At 45.9% G+C, this 16870-nt stretch overlaps 2 protein-coding genes across 2 annotated transcripts; one reads left to right on the plus strand and one right to left on the minus strand.

Annotated features, from left to right (window-relative positions):
* Nucleotides 1–398: 398 nt before the first annotated feature.
* On the plus strand, nt 399–9322 carry LOC115135521 (kinesin-like protein KIF20A). Its single transcript, XM_029670291.2, is given in 18 exon segments — nt 399–569; nt 1277–1461; nt 2125–2250; nt 2336–2455; nt 2545–2683; nt 2818–2993; nt 3118–3205; nt 3411–3623; nt 3740–3926; nt 4020–4163; nt 6335–6503; nt 7231–7380; nt 7498–7740; nt 7860–8088; nt 8205–8296; nt 8411–8548; nt 8948–9137; nt 9140–9322. Coding segments are annotated over 17 exon segments (2661 nt in total). The 5' UTR covers nt 399–569; nt 1277–1293; the 3' UTR covers nt 9229–9322.
* Nucleotides 9323–9810: 488 nt separating this feature from the next.
* Nucleotides 9811–16561, minus strand: LOC115135522 (cell division cycle protein 23 homolog). The gene is made up of 16 exons (XM_029670298.2): nt 16425–16561; nt 15534–15606; nt 15241–15378; nt 15030–15072; nt 14819–14924; nt 14578–14710; nt 14254–14431; nt 14026–14123; nt 13852–13933; nt 13504–13657; nt 12822–12941; nt 12615–12690; nt 12439–12500; nt 12257–12335; nt 10363–10482; nt 9811–10210 (listed from the first exon to the last, which is right to left on the minus strand). Exons 1-16 carry the CDS (start codon nt 16529–16531, stop codon nt 10058–10060), a joined length of 1722 nt encoding a protein of 573 aa, XP_029526158.2. The 5' UTR covers nt 16532–16561; the 3' UTR covers nt 9811–10057.
* Between the last annotated feature and the right edge of the window lie 309 nt (nt 16562–16870).

Genomic DNA, 16870 nt, shown 5'->3' on the forward strand with positions numbered 1-16870 from the left:
CTCTAACCACAAAATCACCCTTTCCCTCTTTCAGCAGTTCCCCTTAGATTTGATAGGGCTAGTTTTTCACCCTGACCAGACAAAACCTAGTCATAGTCTTGGACTACAACCGGTCCGGATTAATTAAAAAAAAAATCCAGGACAAGGGTCAATGCAAATGGCATTTTCCTAAATAACAGACAGTATTTGGATATATAAAATAACCCACAAATAACAAAAACATTCAAGTGATAAAAGAAACACGTTCTAAATTCGCATTCTTTAGTCATTTTAGTGGACCAATAGAACACTATTGTCTGTAGCCACGAACTTCGTATTGGTCAGCATTCGTGTAACCTTTTTCCTGTGATTGGTTGTGCACATGAAGCGCGATGTTTGAATTGGTTGAATCAGTAGTCGCGTTGGGGGAAGTGGCTGTGCGCGAAGGCTAACAAGGGGACATTGCCAGGTGGACTGTTCATGGCTAGATCGAGTAAATTGTTTCGGTTTCAAAAGTTCGATTTTTTGGGGCAATTACCAGGAGAACTCACAGACGCCACTCAAACCGGTACACCCCCTTGACTGGCGAGGTAAATAATTCAGCTTTGACTTGATAAAGAAGCCTGAAGCGAAGGACCTTGGCTTTGCTAACTAACGTTAACAGTAACTGTCTACGGTAGCAACTACTAGGATAGCTTGTTTTTGCTAATCCGCCAGCTAGACACATGAAGAATGAAAAAAAAGAAGCCTCAACACATAACTAAGTAATTGAATTATTATTAAGAAACGATGAACTACCTGACGGTAACTATTTAATGTTAGCTAGCTCAACAAACCAGCGCGTCTGCTTGCGTGTACCTGCCAATAACAGACAGCCAATGGATTGCTTTTATGTGGGTTCAAAAATCTTGGCTGCATTTTCAACGCTGCAGCAACAGTCCTGTAGCTACTTTTATGTCTAAAAGTAACAATGCCGTCATTCCATTTCGGATTGAGGCATAACAATAACGTTAACTGGCTCTACGCAACAGATGAGGTTGGACAGTAAACCACTTTTGAGCTCGGAAAACAAACCGTGATAACACACCTCTAGAATAAACACAGGTCTTGTCTTTTTCAGACCTGCAAACTTTACTTTTGGCCCTCAATTTATGTAAGGTCCCCTTCTAACAGATTGCCTTGTGTGTGTATATGACAGTGGACCCTTTGCACCAACTAACTAAGTAAACCTGATAAACCTGTTGATGTAGATTTCACTTACCCTTGACAGCTCTGTGATCCCAGAATCTTAATTCAGCCACCCACCAGGTTATTATGGCATTATCTCTGGCGTCTCCGTGTGGAGTCCTGTCTAACGAGGAAGATGGCATGGCTGTGTTTGAGTCCACGGCAGCTGACATCGGAGGCCGACTGAACGGGGTCACTCTGCCTGAGCTCTCCATCATCTCCCCGGGGCTAGAACATCGGCCATCCATCAGAGAGGTGGGAGGCCTTAACTGAAGTAATAACACTGTGCTCAAAAGATACCAAAGGTTCCTTTTATTACAGGCCTTACCGGTACATCAGCGAAAGTAACACAGCATTGTGATGACTGCCTGTTTCTGGTGAACGCTTTTGTCACTGACTCTTCTGCTACCGCTGTTTTATAAGTTGGAGACTATTTGTGAGTGTTTGAGTTTTCCCAGACTGTGTCCCTTTTCTTTGCAAAAGGCTTTAGGGTAGACGCTGGACAGTTATTTATTGGGCGTGATGCCCTCCAACAACTTGTCACACAGCAACGAGAGAGGCCATCTTTTCACAATAAGAACTTTATAACACACAAACACTGTAATCCTTTATCCTCTGGTCAAAAGTTACAAACCATTTGCTTAGTGACCATTTTCTCAGAAATGCTCAGAGCCATTCTGACCGTCTGTCTGACCTATCAATCCTGTCTGTTGTTTTTTTCTTCTCCTTGTCATTTATTAATTCAAACATTTTGCACCTCAAACACCACTTTCCATTGATACTTTCTAAGTGTGTAGCTGATTTACACAAAAGGGGATCTGTGATAGGCTTATAGTATGAAAATGTTCAGCGATACATACAACTCTATTGCTCATCGCAGAAGTACAGTACTGTCGCACATATCTGTCCAATATTTAGAAAATGTTGGGGAAGCCTGGAGTGGCCAGACAAGGCAACGGTGATGAGGGGAGCACTGACAGAGTGAGGGTGTTTCTGCGTATCCGCCCTCTGACTGAGGGAGAGAAGGAAAGAGGAGAGGAACAGGTACGATCTGCACTTAATCATTGCGTCTCGCTCATTATGACATTCTCACAGTCAAGACGTGTCATTTTCCTTCCTCTCATTTCAGGGCTGTGTGTGTGTGCAAAACGAAGAGAGCCTGATGCTCAAAGCCCCCAAAGACTCCCAGAACATGAAGTGTGCAGAGAGGGGAGTCGCCCAGAGCGTGCACAAATTCAGCTTCTCTCGGGTAACCGATTCCCGTTCATAAACAACCTGAGAGATGAAAGACTTTACACACAATACTTCACTGGCGTCTTTTCATATGTACCTCTGCAGATCTTTGGCCCGGAGACCACACAACAGGACTTCTATGAGAGCACAATGAAGGAGATGGTGAGAGACGTGCTTCGTGGCGAGAGCCGTCTCCTCTACACATACGGTGTCACCAACTCTGGCAAGACCTACACCGTTCAGGGTGAGATTGGATTGTTGATGTAACCACAGAAAGGCAAGCGTTTCTACTGCAGTGTGTTTATCTGTTTGGTAAGTATATGACCATATTAACAGTGGAGATCTCACCGAGCGCTGACGTGACCTTTCCCCCTGTAGGAGTGGGTCGAGAGGCAGGCCTCCTTCCCAGAGCCCTGGTGTCTGTGTTCAGGAAGCTGCAGGGCCGCCTGTACGGGGCCATGGACCTCAAGCCTGCCCTCTACCAGGAGGTACGCCAGCTGGATGCCGGTGAGGTCCGGGCTGAGGAGATCCGCAGAGACTCTCTGCTCAAAGAGGTGAGAGGAGAACGGGTCAGGAAGTGAAGTGTGGGCGCATTAGATGAGTGGTTCTTTTACGGCCAGGTTGCTGCAAGTCACGTTGTGACACGTGCACTACCCCCCCACCCCGTGTCTATCACAGGAGGGTGGCATGACTTCTCGGATGCGTGACGGCACCAGTACCTGGGACAGCGGCATTGGTGGACTCTCCATAACCAGCCACATCGAAGGTAATGTTCTGGATGTCACATTGCTCGGGTCTCTGACGCCCAGTGGGCCCTAAAGCAGAGTCTAGAGTTAGGCCTATGTACACAGCTTTACAAAGCTGCTTATTATTATTGTATAGTCATTAGAAATATGTGGTGTTCCTTTTTGTATAATCCTGGTGGTTGCCTATCCACTGCTCAACATGCCCTTGTCTCTCGCTCCCGGCAGACTCAGACAGTGTGTTGCTGGAGCCTGACAGCTTGTCCCACAGTGGAGGGGAGGACCTGGAGGAGGGAGTGCAGTTCTCTGTGTGGGTGGCCTTCTACGAGATCTACAACGAATTCCTGTACGACCTGCTGGAGACTCCGCCCTCCCTGCAGCCCAAGAAGAGGGCCACTCTGCGGCTGAGTGACGACAAGCAAGGGAACCCTTACGTGAAAGGTAACACACACACTTATGTTCACAAAGAGAATGGTTTCTAATTGTGATCAATATTATGCAGATCATCCTGGAGAGCTTTTCGTTGTAGTTTGTTCACATTACTGACCGTTTTGCAGACCTCACCTGGGTGCAGGTCCGCAGTGCAGAGGAGGCTTGGAGAGTGCTCAGAGCTGGCCGGAGGAACCAGAGCTTTGCCAGCACTCACCTCAACCACAACTCCAGCCGCAGCCACAGCATCTTCTCCACCCGGATCCTGCACGTCCACCCAGAGGCTGACCGGGGCCAGGCCACACGCGTCAGCGAGTACGTCCCATCCAGGCTTCTCATTCTCCGGCCCACTGTCTTATCCTGAGTGTCCATGGCCTGGCATTAGTAATAGTGATTCTGTCCCACTAGGCTGTCTGTCTGTGACCTGGCTGGCTCAGAGCGTTGTAAAGAGCAGCGCAACGGGGAGCGGATGAAGGAGGCCAACAACATCAACACCTCCCTCCACACCCTGGGCCGCTGTATCTCTGCTCTGAGGCACAACCAGAACAATAAGTAGGCTACACACACTCTATGCCAGAACAACAGGAATTCATCAAATGCATCAATCAAATGAAATTTAGAAAGCCCTTTTGACATCAGCAGATGTCACTAAGTGCTTGTACAGAAACCCAGCCTAAAACCCCCAATGCCGATGTAGAAGCACAGTGACTAGGAAAAACTCCCTAAAAAGGCAGGAACCTGGGAAGAAACCCAGAGAGGAACCAGGCTCTGAGGAGTGGCCAGTGCTCTTCTGGTCGGGTGGAGATTATACAGTACATGTCCATTAAGCCCCCTGGAGAGAATTAGATTAAAGGGAGCATACTTACATTCACACAGGACACTGGATAAGACAGGAGAATTACACCAGATATAAGACTGACCCTAGCCCCCGGCACATCGACTGTTTCATATATACTGGAGGCTGAGACGGAGGGGGGTATAAAATAGAGACCAAAAAAGGCCGATGCCGAAAGAAATAAAATATATATATATATATATATAATCTATGTAATAATGACAATTACAACAATACTGAATTAACACTTATTTTAACTTCATATAATAAATCAATTTAGCCTCAAATAAATAATGAAACATGTTCAATTTGGTTTAAATAATGCAAAAACAAAGTGTTGGAGAAAGTGAAAGTGGAATATATGCCATGTAAGAAAGCTTATGTTTAAGTTCCTTGCTCAGAACAAGAGAACATGAAAGCTGGTTGTTCCTTTTAACATGAGTCTTCAATATTCCCAGTTAAGAAGTTTTAGGTTGTAGTTATTATAGGACTATTTCTCTCCCTACCATTTGTATTTCATTAACCTTTGACTGTTGGATGTTCTTATAGGCACTTTAGTATTGCCAGTGTAACAGTATAGCTTCCGTCCCTCTCCTCGCCCCTACCTGGGCTTGAACCAGGAACACATCGACAACAGCCACCCTCGAGGCAGCGTTACCCATACAGAGCAAGGGGAACAACCACTCCAAGTCTCAGAGCGAGTGACGTTTGAAGCGCTATTAGTGCGCACCCCGCTAACTAGCTAGCCATTTCACATCGGTTACACCAGCCTAATCTCGGGAGTTGATAGGCTTGAAGTCATAAACAGCTCAATGCTTGAAGCATTGCGAAGAGCTGCTGTCAAACGTACGAAAGTGCTGTTTGAATGATTGCTTACGAGCCTGCTGCTGCCTACCATCGCTCAGTCAGACTGCTCTATCAAATCATAGAATTAATTATAACATCATAACACCCAGAAATACAAGCCGTAGGTCATTAATATGGAATCCGGAAACTATCATATCGAATACAAGCCGTTTATTCTTTCAGTGAAATACGGAACCGTTCTGTATTTATCTAACGGGTGGCTTCCATAAGTATAAATATTCCTGTTACATTGCACAACCGTCAATGTTCTGTCATAATTATGTAAATTCTGGCAAATTAGGCAGCTCAAAATGTTTCATATACCCCGACTGCGTGCAATGAACGCAAGAGAAGTGACACAATTTCACCTGGGTAATATTGCCTGCTAACCTGGATTTCTTTTAGCAAAATATGCAGGTTTAAAATATATATACTTCTGTGTATTGATTTTAAGAAAAGCATTGGTGTTTATGGTTAGGTGCACGTTGGAGCAAGACTTTTTTTGCGAATACGCACCACATCGATTATATGCAAAGCAGGACACGCTAGATAAACTAGTAATATCATCTACCATGTGTAGTTCACTAGTGATTATGATTGATTGTTTTTTATAAGATAAGTTTAATGCTAGCTAGCAACTTACCTTGACTTACTGCATTCGTGTAACAGGCAGTCTCCTCGTGGAGTGCAATGTAATCAGGTGGTTAGAGCGTTGGACTAGTTAACTGTAAGGTTGCAAGATTGAATCCCGAGCTGACAAGGTAAAAAATCGGTCGTTCTGCCCCTGAACAAGGCAGTTAACCCACTGTTCCTAGGCCGTCATTGAAAATAAGAACGTGTTCTTAACTGACTTGCCTAGTAAAATAAAGGTAAAAATAAAATACTGACTTGCCGAGTTAAATAAAGGTGTTTTAAAAAACGGCCAAATCGGCATCCAAAAATACCGATTTCCGAATGTTATAAACTTGAAATCGGCCAACCTCTAGTATAAAATGTGCTGTCCATGTGGTCTCCCGTTGAACCCATTCTCCTGTCCCTACAGGCCACGAGCCCTTCAGGTGGTGCCGTTCAGAGACTGTAAACTGACCCGAGTGCTTCAGGGCTTCTTCTGCGGCCGCGGGCGGTCCAGTATGGTGGTCAACATCAACCCCTGTGCTTCGACCTACGACGAGACCCTCCAGGCCCTCAAGTTCTCTGCCATCGCCACACAGGTACAAACCCATCTCACCATGCCTTACTTTGCAGTTACACAGCCCTGGCATCAGAGAGAGCCGGTCAGTGGGTGTAGTTGTGACGTTTGCAGAGATCGTTAATGCAGAATTTAGCATTTTTCACGCAGGAAAGGTAAAAAGCAGAAAAAATATCTTGCTGCGTTTTGTAAACGCAGATCTACAATGTCTCTTATTGTAAATTCTGCTCTGCTTCAATCTGGTTGCTCCAAATCATGAATGGAAAAGGACTGATTTTTGTGCTTCAGTTGCATCTCTCCTCTTGGATAAAATAGCTTTGTTCTTGTCATTGAATCACCAGATAGGGCTCTGACTGATGTGTAGGCTAAATTTCTCCGACACCTTCCTCCAGTGTAGTTTTTCTACAGTAGCAAGTTAAAATGCAAGATTAGCTTCAATCAAAAATGTGGAAATGTAGCTGGCTACATTTTAGAAATAATGGCCATGCATCTTTTTTTGCAAAAAAATACCTTGCATTTTCATTGTAATCTAATTTACTTGTGTGGCTGCTAGGCAAATAGCGTTGCACTTCTTTCAACTGATGAAAATGATTTCCTGCCGAATGTGTTGCACTAATATATTTTGTGTGAAGGAAACACTATAGGTGCACGCACACCCCTCATCTCTCGAGGAAAAAGGAAAAAAACACTTTCAATATAAAACGCAGATTGTTTTGATCTACGTCGGTGTGGTCTGTCTCCTCTCTCAGCTGGTCCATGGGCCGTCCACTAAGACCCGGGTGGCCTACATCCTGTCCCTGCTGCGGGAGCCCCAGCCTCACTCCAATGACAGCACTCTGATGGAGGAAGACGAGGACAGTGATGGTGAAGAGGGGGACATCACCATGTTCGATTCAGATGTATGTCCTCTCTTCATGTATGTCCTCCCCTCTTGTGAAGAAATGGTCAACTGGTAGGCATGTGAAGACCTGTAGCTCAACCAGTGTGCATGACTGAGTCACGTCTGCTGTTTTCAGGCTCTGCTGCGGGCCATCGAGGTGCTGAAGAGGGAGGTGCAGCGCCAGCGGGAGGAGAAGGAGGTGCTGGAGGCCACCATCAGGGAGCAGGTGTTCTCTGAGATGATGGAGGTGATCTGTGGTATGGAGAAGGACTTCAGCCAGACCCTGGAGACAGAGAGGGCTCTGTTGGAGGAGAGGTTTGAGGACAAGATCAACAACCTCCAGAAAAGCCTCCGGAGATACTACAACCAGGAAATCGAGGTGAGCGGGATAGGACAGTCTTTCGGTGATGCGTTATCAGCTATTTCAGTTGGTTTTAAAATGGTGGCATTCTCATGCTACGGAAGGTTGATTCTTTTCCACATTCCCACCCATCCCAGGAGCGTGATGAACAGATAGTGGCTCTGACTGCTGCCTTGGCGAAGGTAGGGGTAGCCCCAGCAGAGCCAGCCCCCCTTCCCCTCTTCCCACCCATGGCCCTGGGAGGAGTCTCGGAGGAACCCGCCCCCCGTCGCTCCCAGCGCCTGGCCTCCACAACCACAGGAGAGTTGAGCAGAGTGAGGGCTGAGCTGGACCAGTGTCGCGCCGAGCTGTTGGAGACAAAACAAGGTTAGAAGAAAGGGAGGGACAGGATAAGGAGTGTGGGAACAAGAGGGAAGTCTAAACCGTTGACGTGTTGATTGGAGTTGGATCTTTCTAACTAGTATTCTATTTTTGTCTCCCAGAGCTGAGGTGTATCCAGCGGCAGTGCACACCACCAGAGCCCTCAGACGCCCTGACCAACACTGCCAACCGCAAGCTGGTCGAGGGCCAAAAGGTCAGCACTCCAGCCCAGAGTCCTGGTCTTCTCTCACACGTTCCCCTCTGACATTCTGCACAAAACACTATAACCGGTTACTGGGGTTGAAACATGTTTGTGCTTCTCCTGCAGAACCTGCGTCGGTTGCGTCTGGACCTGCAGAAGCTGGGTTTGAACCTGCAGTCTGGAGAGAGGGCATGCTGCCGCAACACAGACGGGGAGAGGCTGCGCCATGCGCTCGCAGCTGCAGACGGCACACTGGCCAAACAGGTACACGTTAAAGCATATAATTCTCCCTCGAGCCAGGGTTGGACTTTGTTGCTCGGCATTGAGGTAGGGAACTAGGGTTGGGCGGGGCTGCTGCTAGTTTGTGTGTCTTTGCATCTGACATTTCTGTTACTCTGAAAAATATCTTGTTTATTAGTTTCCCCTACCAGTTCTATGATTTCCCACAGTGTGAAGAGATGTTTCAATCTGTGGACACTTCCCTAGACCAATACCTTTTCATTGTTTCTCCCCCTCTTCTTCTTTCCTCTTACTACCTGTTACTCAACCCACTGTCAGGTTTAACACAACTGCACCAGGTGGCGTTTCTCCTTCCACTCACCCTCCCGCCATCCTCTCTAACCCTGTCCACTCCTGTCCATCCCCTCCTGTCCCTCCCCTCAGGACCAGACCTTGGTGGAGCTGCAGAACGGCCTGCTGCTGGTCAAGGCTGACCTGAGGAGGAAGGCAGAGTGCCTGGCCCAGATGCAGACGCCCGGCTCCTGTAAGAAGAGGGGCTGTGGGGCAGGGGCAACAGCGGGCAACGTGGAGAACCAGCCCCCAGAGAAAAGACCCTTCTTCCTCTCCCTTTTCCCACCCCGTCACGAAACAAACAGGGACGCCGTGAGGATCAAACCACACGCTACTCACGGGTTCTGCGCTCCCACAGGGTCACAAAGTGCTAACTTGAGAGCTGAAAATCAGGAGTCTGTATTTATATTCTTATACCATTATGCAAACAATTTTAAATGTTTACTTGTAATGGCACGTTTCAAATATGTCACTTTATTCCAAATGTTACTGTATATACACAAAGGTGTCTTCCTATAGAATGTGTTTTTGTGGAGCTTCAACTCTCCTCGTGGACCCCTAGACAGTTCAATTTGAACTAGCACACCTGCTTCAAGTGTCTTAATGATTAGTTGAGTGGAATCGATCATATACATGGAACAGCTGGGGCTCCCCGAAGAGAGGTTGTAGAGGACTTCAAATATCTTGTTTGAGTATTAAACACATCTACGGTCTGAATGAGTAATGTTTGTCAAAATGCAGGATATTGGAGCTTCTAGTTGTATGACTGATTGCATACAACTGGTCTTTTTGCACATTAGTTCCTACTCAATTGCATGTTACACAATCAATTTTAAATCACATTCTCGCTTGTCAATGTCTTGCTTCCTCATTTTGTCCATTTTTAAAAATGTCTTTGTTCCTCAGTCAACAAATTATTTTGTTGGGGATATAATCTAGTTACTACTGCACCAATCTTGGAAAGAAATTAATTTATTCTCCATGCCGTTTCCACTGACACTTCATCACATTCAAAAGTAAAGTGGCAACTCCTGCACTTCACTACGTAAACTTACACAGATAATATGTACATTTATTTCGAGAGATAAAAGGGGTAGTCATTTACAAAAAATCTCTTCAATGACAATGCAGAGATGAGGTTGTCCCCATTGAGTAAGTGAAGAGGGGCTTTTTGCTAGCCAGTGGGATAGAGAAGGTGTTGTCTCAGGGGGTGAAGGAGGACAAGTCGAGGGGGGACACCCTCCTGATGGGAGTGTTGTTGGAGGAGAGCGGTCCTAACAGGTCTGTGGTTGAGGACTCCGTCTGGTCTCTGACCTGGGAGATCTGTCGGAGCAGAGCCTTGCCTTCCTCACGAGCCTGGTGGAAGAACACACCGTACCTCAGACAAGACTGACACTACCTATACAGGACAAGCAGTATGCGTGTATCTAATTATATCAAAAATAAGTTACAGGTAACGAACACTACCGGTTCAATTTGAAGAGTGAGGTTGTAGAGGGAGCGCTTACGTCGTTGTAGTCACAGCAGCGTTGTGCACAGAGTGACGCCTCGTCATAGAGCTTGTTTTTGAAGTAGTACTGGCCCAGGTAACGCAGGGCCGTGCTCACCTCAGCATGCTCCAGCTGCTCCTGTTGGCACAAAACCTCTTTCACACCAACTCCAACTGTGCAAGGGGGGGGTGGGCCTTGCCATAGAGACTGACTCGGTGGTCAAAACATACCTATATACAGTCAGGTCAATTATTGGCACCCTTGATAAAGATGAGCAAAACATGATTGATTTTATACTAATACAATTGCTCAGAGGAATATTTTATTAAACGAGTAATCTCTAAAAAGGTGGCATTGTTAAGGTCAACATGAACTCTACCAAGTATCAGGACATTTTAGACAAAAACGCAAGTGGATCTTCCAGCAAGACAAACCCAGGCACTACTCAAAAATCGACATTTTGCAATGGCCATCTCAGTCTCTGGACTTGAAGCCCATTGAAAACCTGTGGTTTGAATCAAAGAGGGCAGTCTAAAACAGACAAAGGACATCAAGGATCTGGAAAGATTCTGTACAGAGGAATGGTCTTAAGATCCCTCCCAAAGTGTTCTCCAATCTCATAAAACAGAAAAAGGAAATCCCAAAATATATTCCTTACCCAAGGACATTTAACCTTGGTGACCATCCGGGAGAAAAAAGAGAAGAAAAAAAGGTGCACTCAAATGCTGCGTAAATTTGACAGGTTTATTGACGGGACACGTAAACAAAAGTTGTCTTACGTTTCGGCATGAATCGCCTTCATCAGAGCTTTAAGTAGGGAAAAAAAAGGAAGCACCTACAGTACATACCCTCGCAGGGGACTGTCCCACTCATGTCAACACAGTCGCTAGTAGCAACTACACAGGTTATTCAAGCAAGAGTAATGACCATCATTCAAAATTCCTACACATCCATTCCACTTGAATAGCAATAAAAATAAATAAAGTCATTACAAAAAAAGATGCGAAAGAGAGCTGTTCATTCAGATACTTTGGCTCGACACAATCTAAGCAGTCGATCCAAAGTGTCTCTCTGAAACAACTTCCTCAATTCACCAGAATTTCAAAGTTGAGGCTGAGGCATGATTAGCATTCATTAACGTGATGACGTGGTCCATATGTTGGTGCGGATAGAGGTTGTCTTCAGCTATTGCTCATTTGTGCGCGCGTTTTGGCTGACCAATGTAAACAAGCCCACATGGGCATTTGAGCATCTACTGTACTACAACAGCCAATCTTTTCGTTTAAGCTGGGCTGAAGCGCATTTGGGTATACCTTCTTTCCATTTTTAGAAAAAGGCACAGTGTCGTTATCCTCGCAAGGAGAGTGCTATAGCAGGGATGGTAAACTTGTGGCCTTAGAGCCCTCGAATCCAAAAAAAATAAATTATGGGGGGGGGGGTCTCAATTTACTGTTGTGAGTTGGCATAGTAGAATATACCTGCTTTAAAACTGCAACATATTCTCTACAACCATGGCAAAAATGTGTAGAGCTACACAAAATGTTATCTTTGCTGTCGAGAGGGGGACCACTAAAATGTTTTGCTCGCGATGTGGGTACGCAGACACACGAGCAACTGCAGCCCCTCATGAGGAGTTTATATTTTATATGGCCCCCACCCTCATCAAAGTTGCCCATCCCTATACAGAAAACAGGGCGCCAATAATGTTGACCCCCTCCCCCATCTTTGAGATTTGTTTTATAAGACTCTTTCTCTGAGCATTGGTATTACTATAAAATGATATCATTTCAGGGAAAAAACATGCATAAAATTAGGCATTTATACAGTCTTTTTTCCCTCGCCTTCATCAAGGGTGTCAGCAATTATGGACCTGACTGTATATGCACACACAGAGGACAGTTAGGTTTCTCACCCCACAGGAGAAGATGTCTTGGATGTATATGATATAACACTGGGCCGCGTCGTCAGATTCGTTAAGCTGCTCGTGAAGTCTGTCAAAAAAAAAAAAAGCACAACTGGATTGAATCCCGGCACCAAGTCTCAAAAACACATCATTAAGCGGGTACACACAAGTACACGCTAAGATCTCCTTACTTTGCCAGCTTCAGTAGGGCCATCCTCTCCACGTCCCCCACAGAGTACGCCCTCCAGTAACACTGGCCAAAAAGAAAGAATAGAACTTAAATGACAACTTACAGGAATGACAAAAATATAACATTGAAATATACAGGAAAAGGAAAACTAGTGACGGAGATGGTGCTGTTGCTAACCTTCTTGGCCTCGACGTGCTGTGAGAGTTTCTCGTAGCTCTCTCCCAGAGCAACCAGCATACGAGAGTCATTGGGCCTGAGGGCCACAGTGACACGTCATTCACACTACAATATGTGACCATTTGGCAATACACTTAACTACACGATAAAAAGCACCAACAAGAAAAACACTCTCCCTTGTTTTTGTTTTTTTACACAAATGCACACCTGAGCTGGTGGGCCTTTCGATAGTAGTACAGACAGTAGAAGGGCATCTTGAGGATCTCATAAGTCTGTCCCAGGCCATACCAGGCACGGTAGTCTCGCTTGTTCACTTCTATAGCGTGCCTGAACAAAGAAAACATACACAGAACTATTAAAAACCCCATGGGGATCAACTCCCCCGGGACCCATAGGATGAGCCATGCCATAGTAGAGTGTCAGTCTGACCTGTAGGCCTGGGTGGCAGCGGGCCATAGTGGACTGTCAGTCTGACCTGTAAGCCTGGGTGGCAGCGGGCCATAGTGTACTGTCAGTCTGACCTGTAAGCCTGGGTGGCAGCGGGCCATAGTGGAGTGTCAGTCTGACCTGTAGGCCTGGATGGCAGAGGGCCATAGTGGAGTGTCAGTCTGACCTGTAGGCCTGGGTGGCAGTGGGCCATAGTGGAGTGTCAGTCTGACCTGTAGGCCTGGGTGGCAGTGGGCCATAGTGGAGTGTCAGTCTGACCTGTAGGCCTGGATGGCAGCGGGCCATAGTGGACTGTCAGTCTGACCTGTAGGCCTGAATGGCAGTGGGCCATAGTGGAGTGTCAGTCTGACCTGTAGGCCCGGATGGCAGCGGGCCATAGTGGAGTGTCAGTCTGACCTGTAGGCCTAGATGGCAGCGGGCCATAGTGGAGTGTCAGTCTGACCTGTAGGCCTGGATGGCAGCAGAGGTGTTCTTCATCTCCATGTACTCGTGGCCCATCAGAGTCCAGGCCCCCAGGCAGCGAGGGTTCAGCTTCAGAGCCCTCTGGAAGTACAAGGCTGCCTTTTCGTGCTGCGACCGCAGGCTGTAGTAGTTCCCTACACACAGGACAGACAACACTTGAGCGCTGGTTAGAGACAACACTTGCACTCTTAAGACTGTTGGGAGGTCTAGTTTCAGTCTCATTGTTTGGCCTTGGTCTTGCACTGAACATAGTAAGCGTTTTGATATGGGTTCATGTCTGGAGTTGAGGTGTGGCTTTCGGTCCGCTGTGTGGTGACGGGACCCTTACCGATGACACAGCAGGTCTCTACCCTGTACTTGTCTATCTCCACCAGGTTGTGGGCCAGGTAGCTGAGCTCTGGCTTCATGCTCTGTGGAAACAACAGACACACAGGTTAATAAAATAACAGAGAGACTTCCAGATGGAGACAGGCATTACTGTGGTGCAGCAGTGGGGTCTCACCCTGACATAGAGCAGGTTGGAGAATGTGTCCATGTTCTCAACGCGAAAGGGATCCTGCTCCCGCAACTCATTGAACAGAGCCAGAGCCTGGTCAATATCTAAATGACAAAAGAAAAGCACAGACTCGAAGATGGATCAAATGCGTCGGGAACTGCTTGAGAAGGTTAATAATACATTTGTTCATAGTGCTCATTTAAATTGATAAAGCAAAGCGTGAAATAAACCCACCGCGGATGTTGTGGTAGGCCACAGCGATCTGTGACATGATATACGTGCTCTTGGAGAAACCTGCCTCTATCAGGCTCTGGTATTTCTGCAGCGCCTCTTTGATCATCTGCAGCTCTGTGTACATGTGGGCCATGAAGAAGTCTCTGATCCAACAGTCTGGCAGAGACAGGGACTTCAGCTGACGAAATGGAGAGGAGGCACAAGTATATCAGTGGAATATTCCATAGAAGCCCATGGACATGTTTTGTAGTCTAGTAGATCTGGGAACTACTGTAGTTGGGTACAAAAGAGAATCTGTTCAAGTTGTGAGTACGTGTGCGTTACCATTTCAATGTTGGTGACGAGGTTACAGAGCTCCAACCACGCTCCCCAGTGTAGAGGTAAGGCATGGGTCGCCTCCACAAACACATCCACCGCCTCCTTCAGCAGATCCAGCTTCCGCAGCACCACCCCATACCTGTAAACACACACGCGCAAAGACATTACAGTTTTAAGAGGTTAAAGAGTCACTAGGCATGTCCAAGTCCACTGAGTGGGCGCGTGTGATATTGTGGGAGGGGCTTACAGGTACAGAGCGAATCCGTCCAGCTCTCCAGCACTGTGTTTCTTACTCAACTCCACCCTCAGCTCCCGCAGAGCCTCGTTCCGCACCTGACCTTTTTCCAGAGGCCCTGCAAGGCAATCACAGACCAAAACAAATAGAACCAATCAAGACATTGAACTCTGTCTAGAGACAAAGCTTTGATTGAGGCGGCAGAGAAAGCTTAGCTCCTCACCCAGGCTGTCCACTGTCTCATCGTCTTTTTTCTTTTCCCCAGACTGGAAAACAAAGGAAAAATAAGAGCCTGTCAGAATTGACAGGCTACACACAGGATGGACATCATGGAGGAGTTGCAAGGATTCAGGCAAAAATCTCTATTCTCATTTTTGTTTTTTAAGTAGATTTCTAGAGGTGATGTTACTGTGAATGCTGAAACCTCATCTCACCAGATAGCGGGAGTACATGTACAGGAAGTATGCTTTCTGACTGCAGCAGCCCCGAAGGAAGTAGGCAGCTCGGTCATACTCTTTCAGGTCAAAGTAGGACTTGGCCAGGCCGAGAGCATCCAGATCCTGAGCATCCTCCTACAACCAGGAGGTCAGACAGAGTAAAGAGAGACAGTAACAAACATTCAAATGACCTTCAATTCAAAGGCGATCAATTCAAAAAAAGATCAGCAGCTTGTTCATGCATTTGTGAGGACAATATTATCGTGAACTAGCCATTACTGGACACAAACCTCAGTAAAAAATGTGGGTGGGGGTAGTTCATTCTTGGGCAGGGGGTCCAGGGAAAATGCCAACTCTGATGCCCTGAAATATTGTCACACAAACATCGGTGGTATCACTGACGTGGTTCATTCTGTGTGTTACCTACTGTATTCAGAAAATATAAAGGCTTCATGTTTGACTCTGAAAAAAAAACAGGATGACTAAACTTGCAAGCTATCATGAAAAAAGGATCAGACTATTTCCCCTTCTCTTTTTTTTTGTCGGAATGGTGCTATACCGGAATGTGGACAGTCAGAACCCGGAGTGGTATATGGCTGGGGGGAAAACGCAACTCAATCCAGGGATGGAATGTCGTTACTCATCATAATCATCCCTACATTATTAAAAGTTCATTGAGAAGACTGAAATACGGTTAGTTTTGAATTAAACTGCCGTTTTCACCAGCATGCTAGGGTAGCTAATGCTAGAACAGCCCATTGGATTCAATGAGAATGTGACGCGTAGTGTCCGAGTGAGTAGGTTCCAGAAGTGTTGTTAAGTCCACTGGGTTGCTTAGCATTAACTAGCCTAGTATGCTTACGAAAACGGCAGTTTAATTAAAAACTAGCAGTATTTCAATATTCTCGATTCACCTTTCATCATTTCAAGATGATTAGGAGTAGAAAAACATATTCCTTCCCTGGATTGAGGTACGTTTTCACAGCCATATAATTTACAGCTCTGTCTGTCCACATTCAGACAGCACCGTTCCGATGAATTAAGACAAGACAAGCGATAACATTAACGAGAATGTTGGATCTTTTTGGCTAGCTGGCTAACAACTGTGAGATCACCAAATCTAGCTATTGTATACTGAAAGGAACAGTGATCATAATAACGTAACGAAGAGCGCTACTTACCATTTCACGCTATGTACAAGTCCTCTTTCTTTACAAAGCGATATTACAGATATCAGTTGTTTTTTTATTTGAACTAAATCACCAAACTCACTACACAAGGCCGCCATTTTTCATACCATGCTTGGTACGTCATGAAAACACAAGTTGTGATTGGACAGCGTTTTGACCAATCACATTTTAGCTCTAGCTTTTCTGCATTTTATCTGAAGGGATTCTTTACATCGTTTTTATTTTTAACAATGTAAAACAGTTTTAGACATTTGTTGGAAGTATTTTAAGAGTAGGCTACCTAAATAATGAGATGGAAATCAACTACAATGCAGTTCAGAATTTATTCAGGGGGTGGCAGCATATACCACAGAACACAGTTAACGTTTACAGAATGCTGCTTTGAAAGACAGCTAGACTGTGTACCCTTGTGATAAAATGAGAGAAAGCAAGCAATC

Source organism: Oncorhynchus nerka, linkage group LG10 (genome assembly GCF_034236695.1).
Source record: "Oncorhynchus nerka isolate Pitt River linkage group LG10, Oner_Uvic_2.0, whole genome shotgun sequence".
NCBI lineage: Eukaryota > Metazoa > Chordata > Actinopteri > Salmoniformes > Salmonidae > Oncorhynchus > Oncorhynchus nerka.